This window comes from Patella vulgata, chromosome 1 (assembly GCF_932274485.2).
Source record: "Patella vulgata chromosome 1, xgPatVulg1.2, whole genome shotgun sequence".
In the NCBI taxonomy this organism is placed as follows: Eukaryota; Metazoa; Mollusca; class Gastropoda; family Patellidae; genus Patella; species Patella vulgata.
The window spans coordinates 92,370,964-92,386,245 of NC_065879.2; the positions used below are offsets into that span (position 1 = coordinate 92,370,964).

The window sequence follows — 15,282 nt, forward strand, 5'->3', positions numbered from 1 at the left end:
TACTATACTGGTTAAAAAAAATTAGCTATAGTATACTTGAATGAACTGAAATGGGTTTGAACGTTCTACTAAAGTAAAATGTATTTCTACAGCATAATTTAAGGCTATAAACATGTTCATCAAATTTACTTGGTGCGAATTTCCTCAGGTCATGAACCGAAAGGGATTCGAGAGACTTTTTTTTATTCCCGACAGCGTCCAATAACTGTTTATGAGTAATTCATAATTCAAATTAATTTTAAATACATGTTAACGCTTACAAATTATTGTTCGTATAAAAGGTGGGACGCGTCAGAGCATATTATTATCGTAACACGCCCTAGTAACAAACTGATACAACTCCCCCTCTCTCACAGGGGATGCGAGAGAGAGGGACAGGTTAGGTAGGCGACAGAAAAACAAAAGAGTATAACACAATATGTAATATAAAATAATACAAAATACAGAATAAACAAGTATAAAGATTATATTACTAAACTATGCTGTAATATTAATACAGGTTAAAGATACATTATGTACGATTGAGATCCATTGTGTAAGATTTCGCATCCTACTGGTCTGCTCCGACTGGGCTAATGAAGACGGGCATACGCGATATGATATGATGTGCACGTCAATGTATAGACGTGACCCCAGTTTTCCGTCCCGTCTGAACGACTAGACAGCTGTCCTTGGCAGGCCCCCAATTGAGGTAAAGAACTCACTGCTCTTACAATTATAGTTTAAAAACAGATAATACAAAATGAATATAATGACAATATAATTCAGATCACTTTATTCTGAGCTATGTGTTTGGTATTTTGACCAGATAGGGCAGACTCGATTCACCATTTTTAAAATTATATAATTAAATATGGCGATCGTATTTCAATCCTTTTAAATCAAAGCCACCCGATGATGGTCTAGAGAGTTGATTATAGGCATGGCATGTGAATAAATGTCTCAGTAATAATTTATATAACATTTATATAACATTTAAAGCAGAAGTATCTTTAAATATAGAAATCGGGTTTGCCCGTACTTAGTCACATCTATTATAATAGCCTGTTTTTTCCGGTGTAGTTGTTAAGAGTGTGAATATTATTGTACATTAGGTAGAACGATGAGTTTAGCTGAACAATTGTTTGACAGATCAAGACAAGGTTTTATAACATTGTATATAATATATTAGAAACTATTGTTTGACAGATCAAGACAAGGTAATATCTGAGGTTTTATAACATTGTATATTATATATTAGAATCAAACAAAGTTGGTATATAACATACAATTAATCTTGTTTAGTTTTGAAAGATATACTTTAACGTATACTTATGGTATCCGTATGATTTGTGAAATAATGTTGTATCAACATTGACTTAAATAATCTACTGTCTGTTTTAACCATTTTAATTAATTAAAGAAATAGCAAGCACTTTTAGCTCGAAAAAAAACCGTTTTGTTTATGACCGAGGGTTTTATCACTGCAGGAGGCGTCCTACTTATAGGTCAATTAAATAAACAGTTTACATGACAAATGGACAATAGTGATATGACATTTGTAAGAAAAAAAAATAATTTTATTTCAACCCCGAATAACGAAATACGTTCTATCCCGTTATGGGTTATTCCAATTTTTAATCCCGAATAACGAAACAAAATTTAACTGCATACAGCCCATAAGATACTGGTTAAAATAATTAAAACAATTAGCCGTAATATACTGGTTTCAAGTAAATTGTAAATGAAATAAAATTTAATAGGTTTAACGCCACACGACGTATATTGCTGAAGAAAAAAGTTTGTGGTTAGGTTCATAATTCTGTTTGAAAGAATAATTTGCCACAATGAAGTGAGCATAGATAAGTTTGAATCTGATTTATGATCCATGAACAGTTCACAGTTGACATTGATATTTCTAATACATGTGACATGAAATGGCGTTTATTTGTTCTGCACCGGCTGGGCAAATGTAGACGGGAAACGCCATGCAGTGTAATATTACGGAATTTGTGCTCGGGATCGGCGCTACGACCTACTTTTATTTCGAATTCCAAGTGTCATGGGTTCTTTTACGAGCACGCCAATATGTACACGTGACCTCGGTTTTTATTCCAGTCCGAACGACTATATGTTGTCCTTTGCTCGGCCCTCCGTTCTACACCACTGATAAGGGAAAACCACGACGAAAAATCACGATGAATTTACCAGGCCAACAACAGGATCGAATATAGCTGGGTGTGGTTTAATATAGATTATAAGTTTTTTATAGAGTATGAAGTTGATTACTTGTCCATGATATATTTCTTTAACTGAATCATGATCCATCGGGCGTGATGACATTATCTCTGACTTGTATCATACGATACTTGTATTATAAAACATACATGTAGACGCACATCTAAATATCTAAATACTATTAAACATACATTATGCAAGAGCTAAATCTGATTATTGCAAATCTTTATTTAGGCTTCAGATGTCGTAGAAATAAACAATTAGATCTTTATTTACACAACAAGCACAAAATTCGGCATTGATTTAAACAGGATTTCATTGATTGATTAAATTTTTAAATGGCGTCGTAAGCGGAGATTAACCGTTACGTTGACGTCATACTCCTGGAAATTTTAGATCGAGGCTAAATAATGATAGAGTGTACGAAGCGAGGCCGCATGTCAGTCAATTTGATTAAAGTTCGATATATACGGCCTTGATATTATATTTAATTGTGATTAAAATGAGAGTTTGGGTGTCGGTATTATACGCTCTCTTGCCACTTGCGTTTACAGAAAAATTATGGAAATTGATAAACATCGCAGCTAACATCACCCAGTTGAATTGCAGTCCCATTGGATCACTGTTTCCTATTTGTCTGCTTCGGGAGTTACGTAGGCCTAGTTACAGTACAAGAGTACACGCAGGCTAACAAGAAGTCGGCTATAATTATGCCTCATTGATTTGGTCCACTCCTTTCAAACTTTCGCCTCTTATCTATATATTAAAGTCTTATTTTTAATTTGTAGTAAAAATAAATGTGATACGAATTGAATTGCAACCCCGTCTCAAACCGAATAGGCTAATGGTACCACAGCCATTGCACAGAGTAAAAATACGGCCAATAGAAACACTGCGACGCGCAATGCATCTTGGGAATTGTCTGTAATAAACACACACTGACAGTTCGCTCAACGACGTTACGATATCTATATCGATGAACTAAATCTCTTTAATTTCGTAGTTTTATAGTATTTTCGGTAACAAAACTACTGAGAATTATCACATACAATCATAATATGTTAGTTGTGTGTGAGTTTCGGGAATTTATAAAAAAAATGATTCATATTTTTAAAACATGCATAAAGCGTGGTACGGCCCGGAATGAAAGAAGTGAGACTGAGACGAGAGACGGCATTTGTGGCGGTTTGCGAATTGGTCTATTTAAGGCCGTAAATTATTGTCGATTTTTAAGAGGTTTTATTAACTTTGAAACTATTCCACCAAATACTTGTTGTTTCCATTCCTAGATTTGAAATGTAATTTCCATACACCTTAAAATGGGCCATTTGAAAATGTCAAAGTGCCACGCCCTTTTTTGGATAAGGCCTATTTTACTCAACATCAACATGATTTATTTTTTCTCCCAAAGAAAAATTCCTTTGTCTTCTAGAGCTTATTTTATGTATGTTATATTAATTGAATTTCAAATAGGCATATAACGTTTCCAATAAACAGATTTGAGCCGTTGGTTGTTTTCCAAGATAAAATACCTTTGGCTCCAACGTTGACTCGCCGTGTGCTTTCATGATTTTTGTTCCATTAATTAATGTGGGCTTTCATTTTTTTAAAAATAAAATAATTAAAGATATTAAAATTCTATTTGAATAGGCCTATAACATTTTTCAATAAACATTATTTGAGTTGATTGGTATAAACCAAAAACAACTTGAGAATGTATATTTTGCATATTGCTCTGGGTGTCATGTAATGTTTTGACGGCCTTTATAGGCCCCCTAATACTATGAAATTGTCCATTTTACACTACTGCACAAGAATATATCAAATTATTATAAATCTGAAGTTTGCTCTAGATATCCATGCCATTAGGTCTGATCTGTGTTCAGAGTTACTTTTATTTTTGTCAACTGATTATTTAGAAATAGAAAATTTATACTGTGTACTATTATGGAATTATCTGCCATACAAACTGAAGTTAACCATACAGCATACTATTACTAGATAATCACAGAGTAAATTAAAATTATTTTGAATTACTGAATAGTTTAAAATTAGTGATACTGCTTCAGAAAATATTTTATTAAAATATTAAGGCCTACGAGTAAAAGGGGAAATGTGATTTTGAATAGCATAACAGTATTAGGCTTTCTGTTTTATTAAAAGCTTATTGCAACTGAAAATTGAGCAAAATAATATTTTTGTTATGAAATTTGGAAAGGTATAAACTTAAAACTTAAATTTTTTACCACAAGTAATTGTAGGCCTACATAGAATCACATTTTGCGATACACAATCTTCGAAAAAATTAGGCTTGTCCATTATCCTTTTGCCAGAATACAACAGATTTTTCAGAAAATATAGTTAGTTCCCTCGCACATGATTCTTTTTCAATTGCTTTTAATGACAACATATGAATCTAAATTTATTTTATTGGGTAGACTGTAGGCCTATTATTGTGTTTGTAGATTTTATTTGTTTTTACAAAAAATATAGAATGTAAAAAGAACATGTGCAACTACAGACATTAATAGCACATTGATTTGAGTTACAGCGAGAGGTCATATTATCATAAGATAAAGACGTATAGGCCTAGAGATCTACTTCTTCGAGGCCTACAGTACTCAGTACTCTACATTGGAATATATCATAATATGCAATATAATGCCAATTAAGCATAACCAATCAAATATGAAAACATCTTTCACCAAATATGTACTCTTTCCAAATACAATTTTTGATGATATATATTGCTGTTCTTATAATCTATTAAATCTATGTTATTATGGCTCAGTATTTATTATATATTTATAGCACTAGGCCTAGCACTCGACGATGACTCGTATCGACATCGTACTCGTAGCAGACGACGCGACGTAGACTTAGCTCTTTTTTTAATCCCTCAATAATCCATAAAATTAAAACACCCGGTGTGGGACCTACTCTGGATTCCATATCCACCACTCGCATGTTTACATTTTCTTCTGTTCAACTGCGAAACGTCTTCTTTATCCGCCAGGTTTAGTGACAAACCCCAAGATGCAGTGCGCGACCTACTTTTTATGCAAATGAAGCAGTCGCCACTCTGTGTGTTTTTACTCTGTGGACATTGAAAACGTTACTTGATAAGCGAGATTATGTAGGTGGAGTTAACGCCTGTCAATCAAACAATCGGCCATTCTCGGAGACGGCGAAGAGGGCGTTGACTCCTATTTCTTGTCAAAAATTACCAATGGTGATAACTTTGTTCAGAATAAAGTAATTTGACTGAAATTTTCAATATATTCTTCTTTCATCACCTATTTGTGAACTGTTATAGCAAGAATGGCCAACTCTCTATTAAAATCCCCCATAATGTACCTTTAAATCAATCATAAATCATAATAATTCACATATCTTACTTTTAGTCCGGTGGCTGAAGGGGGGGGGGGGGGGTGGAATCGCCACCCGAGCTGTGAATTTATGAGACCAAAATTTTCTAGACCAGTTTTTTGCGTAGATTCCGAATCTGGGTGGTGACCAGGCGTTTGAGGGGGCGTTTTCGAGATATGGGGGGTCCAATGTCTACAATTGGCGGAAAATGTGATTATGTTGACATAAATGGTGATGATGTTATATATTAATAAAACATAAGTTTCTAGGACTGTCCACCTCTAAATAAGTTTATATGATGCCACTGGACAACTGTTTTGATATGTGGCGAGGTGGGGTGGGTGGTTGCAGGTGTATAAGATTCCCAATGTTTGTGTGTGGGGGGGGGGGGGCGCCGGGACGGGTGCTCATGGGTGGGGGGGGGGGGGCAACATGTATCTTTGTGAACAGAAATCATTTGTTTCAATATTGACCTTAAAAGTGGTTTTTCGTTAGCTTTTCGTTCATTACCAATATTTGGTCATTCAAAATATTAAATTATGATGTTGCTTTTCAAGAGATCTGGAAATGTAAATCAAAAACACAGTAAATCAGAGACATGTTTATATATTAGTTTATTCTTAGTCTTAATAAGAAAATTTAAAATCAAAAGTTCATAATATGAGCCAGATAAATATCTTCTTGGTTGCTTACCAACAGATCGCATATGTCCTTTGGATATCCTTAAGATACCAGTTCACATTGTAAATCTTCATTCCAGCCATGTTATTTTTTCACCCAGAAAATCTTTCTTCTGGCATCACCCACTGATGTAAGTCGCCTTCCGCGATATTTTCTACCTTTGCCCGTCTCATTATCGATCAAAATGTGTATTTTGGGATTATCGTTGGCGATGACAACGATTGGGATGTCTATTTCGCCCGAGCAAGAACACAAAATACAATTTATTTCAGCGCCTCCATTAATATGCAATGACCTCGTGGTTTGTTGTCAGTTCTAGGATATTCTCGACACTTAAAATACTAATCTTGATATAAGTGTCTAGGAATATCTAGGCCTGTATGCTTTCAGTAGTAATATGTAGCACCATGGGTCTTTTGTCCGACGTGGAGAGCGGGGATGGGAAAACCGGTCGCCACATCCTACATACGACCCATGCATCTTTTCTTACTACATATTTCTGTAGCCTTATGATCGTCTAGAATTTGTCTCTAGCTGTCTTTACTTCGGCTTCACGTTGTGTATTTTACTTCTTACAGTGTCCGTAAGACGTTTGTCTTACCAGGACTAACAATGCAACAGTTTGCTTCTACATTTCATATATATATAGCTGAATACAGGTATACAAGCATAGCACAAATTACAATACTAGCTAAAACCATTTCTCTACCCTAGCCAGCCTCGCGGCTGTCTAAGAACTCAGATGGAAGCTCTCTGGAACCCAATAGAAGTCTGGCGAATTCTCACCAGTATCCTAATTTTGTATCTACTGGTTTGGGACATTCAATTATCCAATTGGTCAAATATGATGTAAATAATTATAGAGATTGGTTAATTGAGCCCAATGACGTCGACAACCACTCTTATATGGTGGAATGGAATTTTACTGAAGAATATTCTCATGAGATATCTGTTAACATGTTGTTGACATAGAACCAGTTATGTTATGGCTCTACAAGTGTTTTTATATCACAATATGTCATTCAAACCCTAAGTTGATTTAAGTATTTTAAGTACATATCACATATTATGCGAATATGTTATTTCTCGAGCAAAAATTCTACTAAAAGTATTACAAATGACTATCTGCTTTTCTTTTACAAGATAATTTCATGTCTCTTGTTTACTGTTTTTTTCCAGATTTCTTGAAAAGTACTGTTATAATCAATCTGATTAAAATACAGATCTATATTTCGTTTCGTTTTTTTATACTTTCGATGGCATACATTACATGAATATCTGACCGGTTGTAGTGGGGGTGGCTTCAGAGGTCACCCTATGACGTCAGACATTTATTAATCAGAACTCGCCGTAACAGACCGTTTCACTTGCTAATCCCTTACATTAAACAGAACGCGGCATATCTAACAACTCTTCCAGATCCTATTGTTATGAAGACGACATTTTGAACTATAAAAAACGGAACGAAATAGGATCTGTGTTTTAATCAGATGGATTATAATTTAATATTTTGAATGACGAAATTGGTACTGAACAAAAAAAAGCTAACGAAAAGCCACTTTTCAGGTCAATTTTGAACCAAGTGGTTTCTGTCCCCAAAAATACATTTTGAGCCCCCACCCCCATACAATGGGAACCTGATACACATATAGAGGTGTGCAATGAAATTAAAAAGTAATTTTTTTTATCAAACTCTAATAAAATCATCATTTAAATCAACGTGAACTCATTTCCCAGCAATTTTATCCACACGCACACGCCGGCCCCCCCCACCCACAAATCAAAACAGTTGTCCAAGGGCATCATATATACTTATTAAGAGATGGACAGTCCTAGAAATTTATGTTTTTTTAATACATAACATGATCATCATTTATGTCAACGCTAATGCCATTTCCCCTCAATTGTAGACATTGGACCCCCTTATCTCGAAAACGCCCCTTTCAAACGCCTGATCATATTTTGCCCACACCGCCATCCCCATTTAATGGGAATTAAACTCATATTTAGAGATGTGCAGCGGAATTAAAAAAAAGTAATGATTTTATCAAGCTCTAAGAAAATTATCATTTAAATCGATGTGAACTCATTTTCCGCCAATTTTACCCCCTACCCCCTTATACACACGCACACCTGCAACCACCTTTTAGATTAGTGAAAAGAAGAATCCTATTGAATTTCAACAATTTCCGTTAATTACGTCTAGAATTATGGCCCTTGTTACACTTTGTTGAACCTTGTCAACGTTTGAATGACAAAAGTTGTCATTCGATCTGTATGGAATTTATGTGCATATTTAAATTAGTAAAACAAAAAAGCCTGTTAAATTTAAAAAAATTCTGTAAATTATTTCCAGAGTTAAAGCCCTTGTTTAAGCTGTGGGTGTATGTTTTGTTGGCTAGCAATCTATATTTTATAATGTCTTTAACAATATCAATACAGTTTTCCTTTCTGTCTCTTGGACTAAAAACAAACACGACTGTGCTACGTCGTTTATGGCGCTTTCTAAACCCGCACGTCAGTGTACTGCTTGAATAACCGTATTAGTATCAAATAATATTATCCAATCCGCTTTATGGTCGTGGAATGGTGATTTCTCTATTCTACGGAAACCTATTCTGGTCATGTTATAATCTTGACGTCTTGTCACGAGAAGTGAAACACCGACTCCCACTAACAGCACTATTACGTCTTTGTGTTTTAAATCTTTACCAGGCGCACGTGGTCGAAAAACCTAAAACTGAAATTTCAAAATATGAATCACTGAAATACAAAAAGAAATGATATGCTGTTTAATATTCAAATTTTCTGCTCCGACTGGGATAATGAAGACAGGAATGCGTCGTAAAGTGTTTTACATTTTGCCCAGGCAGCTGCACTACGATCTACTCTTATATCGAATTCCATCTGTCAGGGCATCTTTTGAGTGTATGTCAACGTGTACACGAGTACTCGGTTTTCCGTCCCATCCGAACGACTAGACATTGCGCTACCACCAAGTGCAAGAGAAACCCGCACAAGGAAATCGCCTGCTTACAGAACCGACGATGGTTCGTGGTGGAAGTTGAATTGTGCAGTATAATGACCCATTACTCACTAGCACACTAAGTTGCAACCACGATTATCCGAAACACATTTGGATTCACGTTGCATGATCAGTATATGGTGTGGACAGCCGCGCTGTCGTTAACGACTTGGCAGTTGGCCCTCATGGCACACTTGGCTACACCCAGTAAGACTAAGCAAGCGCCACATTGAGACAAAGTCTCCCCAGACCCAGTTCCCAAATAATTAAAGCTCAGATACATAGATAGAACTCAATGACCATTGAATACCGCTCGGGTTATTCAATGCGGCAGGGATACACTCGAGTGAACCATTGAATAACCCGAGCGGTATTCAATGGTCATTGAGTTCTGTTTTTATTCTATAACTACATGCAAATCTCAAAATACACTGTACTATCTAGATTATCATAAAAAATCATTACTACTAACGTTAAAATTCATCATAGGTTCCGCCCTTTTTTCTTTTTTTTAACAAAAATTGTGGTTGCCTAGTTGTGACGTCATTACAGTTTGGCGTAGTTCTGTAAGTGACGTCATTCTGGACAAAAGTAGTAAGTTTTCAAGCCATTGAATACAACTATAGGTTATTCAATGGCTGTATTCAATGACTGTATTTTATGATATTTGCTTGTATTTGCAGGTAGTTATAGAATAAATAATATTATACGTCGCTATCTGGTCGTATACTATCTCGTCCAATATCCTATGGAACTGTTGTAGTGAACAATTTCCCACAAACGTCCCCAAACCTTGCCATAAATCGGAGCAGAAAGTAGGTAGTTAAACCCAATTTCATTTTTTACTTAATTAATGTTTATGATATTTTCCATTCACAGATAAAGAAGAGAAATGGCTGGATATAGGAATCCAGGTAAATATGCGATACACGAGTTACTACATAATATGACATCAAGTGTCTTCCGTAAATAATTTAGAAAATACTGAGTAGCCTTCACGTTTTTTTCTCAACGTATATAGGCTACTTAAATATTTGTTTGCCCTCATTATGAAAAAGCGCAAATGTCAACCGGAATTCTACATAATATACAACTTTCGTTTGAAATCAGGACGTCACAAGGTGTAGTTGACGTCATATTTCTTAGTAACTTGTTTATTGTTTATCGTCTAGTCCCAGTAAATTTTGAATTATTGGCATGTTTTATTATAAAGTGTACCAGTGGGTATCTAACAAATGTAATGGTTTTATTAGAAAAGAGAAAAAGAGTTTTTAAATATTTTTTTTATCTTCAAAATCAGCATATATTGAACATATAAAATACTTAATACCAGGATTATTGATGTATTTTTTTTATTAAAAAAGGTTACAAATGTTTTAATGAATTACATCATTTAAGACAGACATTTTTCCCATCATTTTTTATCAAGATTTTAGAATACATTGAAATAACATTTGTTTTAAAAATTTTAATTTATTTTTGTATAATTATAATGGCAAGTGTGTCTTCTTTAAAACAGACTTAAAAATATACTGATGAGAAAAATAACAAGTTCCGAAAATTGAATTGTTCAAACCCCAGTGAAAATTTGACTAGTCTGTCCATCCACTACATCATTGAAGTGGTCTTACATTTGTTTTGTAAACTTTGTATTTTTACGTCAAGTGGAAATAAATTTGTCCATTTGTGGAATGGCTGTTTATGTTTTAGTATATGCCATTTAAAAAAAGCAGGAAAATTTATTTTTGTATAATTATAATGGCAAGTGTGTCTTCTTTAAAACAGACTTAAAAATATACTGATGAGAAAAATAACAAGTTCCGAAAATTGAATTGTTCAAACCCCAGTGAAAATTTGACTAGTCTGTCCATCCACTACATCATTGAAGTGGTCTTACATTTGTTTTGTAAACTTTGTATTTTTACGTCAAGTGGAAATAAATTTGTCCATTTGTGGAATGGCTGTTTATGTTTTAGTATATGCCATTTAAAAAAAGCAGGAAAATGGTTTGGAAAATCAAATTTCCATGCTTATATATTGCTAACGTTTCGTCCAATTGATGTCTGTCCAGTTTTAGCGAAACGTTAGCATTATTTTAATATTTCTTTTCGGCTTCATATTACGTGATAGAATTTGAATAACCGCTGCAAACGAAGCGTGAATGTAGTCTCGATCTTTCACACAGGATACGGATAATTTGACACGGGGAGTCGATTGATTATGCCATTTTTACAGTTGTCTGTCCAAAAATGTTAACGTTAGCACTCTTGATACGTTAGCACCACTAATTCGCTTTTCACGGCGTTATTTACCCAAAATGTATCACTTTCTTTTCGGCCTTTAGAAAAGAAAACCGGCTTTCCGATTCCCGATGCATAAACATGGCGGTCGGCATTCTCGCCTTATTCACTCGATCAAAATGACTTTGACCCCCGCAAAAAAGTGCTAACGTTTCAATTGTCAGACCGATTAAATAAACCGTCTGTCCTTACGTAACGTTAGCACGTGCTTTTGAAATACTTTTTGTCCGCTTTTAAATTTAAAACTCGCCAAGGGTAGAAACACTATACAATTTATTAATACCTTTCATTGCGGACTATTTTTATTTTTAGATCAAAACAATAATTCAAGTAATACAGTTATTTATAAAATGTCCACGTCTGTCCTTATGTAACGTTAGCAACAGTTGCATGCCCGATAAATGTTTAAATTTTAGGTTATTAAAATATATGATTATAATTTATTATATTAATCTTAAATTCTTAATATTATGCTTTATTTAGCATGTAAAAAATCTCAGTAACTTCTTACATCAACACTATAAATAGAAATTTTCTTCAAACTTTAGTGCTAATGTTACAAATCTGCCAGAATGTCTGTCCACATGTAACATTAGCAATGCAATAAATTTTTAAATTAAAAATTAATTTGTTAATCATATCCCATGAAACTTCAGATTTAGATAATGTATTATTACATTAAACTTTTGAAGAAAATTATTAATATATATAAGCAACCGTTAATATCTGAAAGGAAAATAAATGTGCCATGCGTCTGTCCAATTCAAAAGAGACATTTTATATTTACTAAAATGGTCATCTTTACTGTCTTATGACCCAAAAATAATAGCATCTTCATTCATTTAACATAATTCAATGTATATTCTACCTATAGAGATTGCTATTTATATGAATTTTAATGTGCATTGTTTGCATTTGATATAATTTCATCTAGACTGATACGATTCAAAAAATTTCATAATGTTAGGTATAATGTTCAATAAAAAAATTATTTTGCAAAAAATTATCTTTTTTAAAATATATTTTGGGAGAATATGTATCAATCTTCCCTGAGACAGGGATTTTGTAAGAGGAATTGGAATTTCATAATTCAGTTGGGATTGGGAACAAATGGTACACTTTTAAAAAAAAACATGCCTTATGTACGACGTACAAGCTCTCGCTTTGTTATCTGTGGTTTCAACCAACAAACCTCCCATGTAATACAAGAATTATTTCTATTGTCATTCGGCGTCGTTTTCAATCGGCTTAATATTAATCATTAATAAAATATGATATTTAATGGTAAGCGTGCATGGAGATTGATATAGTATTTATATTTGGTTGGGTACTCGAATGGTCTAAACTGGTGCTCTTTAGATCATAAAGGTCTGGCATTGAGTCAACATATTATGTGGTTTGAGGTACCAGCTTGTACGTTACGCAGAGTAGGGTTCGCCGATTTGTTCACACGTACAAGCATATTATTGATATAAAATAGAAACATATGTTAGTCCCGAATTGACCTGACCTGGTATGTTTCACCTTTAATTAATGACCTTTTATCTTTTAATTAAGGATACCTGCCACGTCACCATGCCATTTTAACGGAAAACAGTGAATTGCTACGAACTATACTTGCGGACGGAATTAAAAACGTGGCACATAAATTAAATGGACGCTTTGTTTTGAGTGATCATCAGTTGAATATCATATTAAAAACAGCCCCTCAACAACCAGATGATGGTGTATTCGAATTAATAAAAATACTAAAAAGGAGTTCGGCGGTACATTTTGAAAGATTTATCGAATGTTTGAAGGACCTCGGATATTTAGGATTGGTTCAGAAACTTACAGGTATGTACCTGTATTTCTAGTCTCAGTGGTTTTATGAGCATTGATTGGGGGAGAGGGTTCCTCGATATTTTTCTTCTGTATATATTTTAACACTTATTACTTTTTCAGGATGTCAGTTTCGATTTCGGGATTCCCTCATGGGTGTTTGATATTGGCATCGATCAATCAAAAGTAGAGAAAAGAAGCCATTACGATTTCGAGTGAAAATGACGATCTTCCGTTTGTCCTCAAATGTTATATAAATCATTAATTATACATTTATTCACATGTCAAGCATACAGTTTACCTCATAATTCATTTTCGTTAGAGTAACGTTATTTTTATGTCGGCCCTTCACTTCCTGGATTATGGCACCTTATTGTACGTTTATTAGCTTGTTTTCTGTCCATCTGGGAGTATCTTGCATGTCAACCGCGTGTTAACAATTTCAGTGTTTCAGTAGGGTTTCGTCAATATCTTTTTTGAAGAACGCGACTTCCCACCTTTTATGAAAACCATCTAACCGCAACGGCACTCTTGTTATTCATTCGGAGTATGAACCCTATTGATTTCAAAATTTGGGGCAGTTATTGAGTGAGCAATAGACTGGGCAACTGAAAATGAGTATACGTCATGCAGCGTACTACGAGGGCCGAGATATGTAGGTTATATTATGTACATCACCGCGGACAACATTGATAATCAATGTGCAATATTCACTGTGTGAATAGTACTGTTATTGATAATCAATGTGCAATATAATATGGTGGGGGTAATTTCGTCCAGGCGGCGATGTGTCAGCCAACTTTCGGTAAAGGTTTGACCTCTATACTCTATATTACTAAACAACGTTTGCCACGAGTTATAGGGACTTTAAGAGATTGTGTAACTGATTGTACATACATATTATTGTTCTTAAATACTTAAACCCGCTCTTTTTCTCTCTCTCCCTCTCTCCATTTATTATTATTATAATTTCTTCCTCTCTCTCTCTCCATTGATTATTATTATTATTAATCTCAGTGGCAGGACCATCCATGCATGGCATAACCATTATTCGTAAAAGGAAATCTTCAGAAAGACCGGAGGTAGGGTGGCCGAATGGTTAACACGTGCGCGTTGAATCATGAGGTCTGTCATTGAGTCAAGTGCCGTGGTTTCGATTCCTCGCTTATACAGTGACAAGGAGTAGGGGCGCCTGTGCAACCTCGTGGGTTTTCTCTGGGTCCTCCGGTTTCCTCCTCCCACTGCTAAAGACCAGTAAGTGCAGGTGAATTATTGAAATGAAATTGAACCATATGTTAGTCCAGAAATGACCTAGTTTGTATCTAGAGGACATTAAATCCCATTTCTCCTTCTCTCTCTCTCTTCAGAAAGACATTCAACTAGTGTTAATACAATTCCCCAAATAGAAACACGACCAACCCCTAGTACCAGTAGTAGTACAGATACAGTATCAGCTTTGGGTCTACAAACAGTAACACAGCCATCTCCTAGTACCAGTAGTAGTACATATACTGGATCAGCTTTAGTTTCACAAACAGAAACTTTACATGGTAATACTAGTACAGGTAAATATATATGAAACATAAAAATTAACAATCTTTATAAGACTATAAGGATAAACCCCCCCTGTCCAGTTATAAGTATAAACCTTATATTGTCCAGTTATGAGAGTAAACCCTATATTGCCCAGTTATGAGGGTAAACCCTATATTGCCCAGTTATAAGGATAAACCCTATATTGCCCAGTTATAAGGATGAACCCTATTGTCCACTTATAAAGATAAATATATTTCAAACACAAACATTAAAAGGGCAAAGCCTTTGTACCAGTTAGAAGGATAAGACCTATGGACCAGTTATGCTCCATGC

The 15,282-nt window shown here is 34.6% G+C and overlaps 1 protein-coding gene across 4 annotated transcripts in view; it reads left to right on the forward strand.

The window, feature by feature from the left end:
• Positions 1 to 1,100: 1,100 nt before the first annotated feature.
• The window catches only part of LOC126816929 (uncharacterized), a 29,109-nt gene continuing 14,927 nt past the window's right edge, over positions 1,101 to 15,282 (forward strand). For 3 of the 4 annotated variants that reach the window (XM_050543728.2, XM_050543759.2, XM_050543768.2), the window contains exons 1-4: positions 1,101 to 1,199; positions 10,172 to 10,206; positions 13,150 to 13,428; positions 14,781 to 14,978. In XM_050543728.2, the coding sequence (XP_050399685.1) occupies positions 10,185 to 10,206; positions 13,150 to 13,428; positions 14,781 to 14,978 (499 nt within the window). In that variant the 5' untranslated portion in view covers positions 1,101 to 1,199; positions 10,172 to 10,184. The remainder of the gene's footprint in view (positions 1,200 to 10,171; positions 10,207 to 13,149; positions 13,429 to 14,780; positions 14,979 to 15,282) is intronic. The other variant, XM_050543742.2, reaches the window with a different exon arrangement.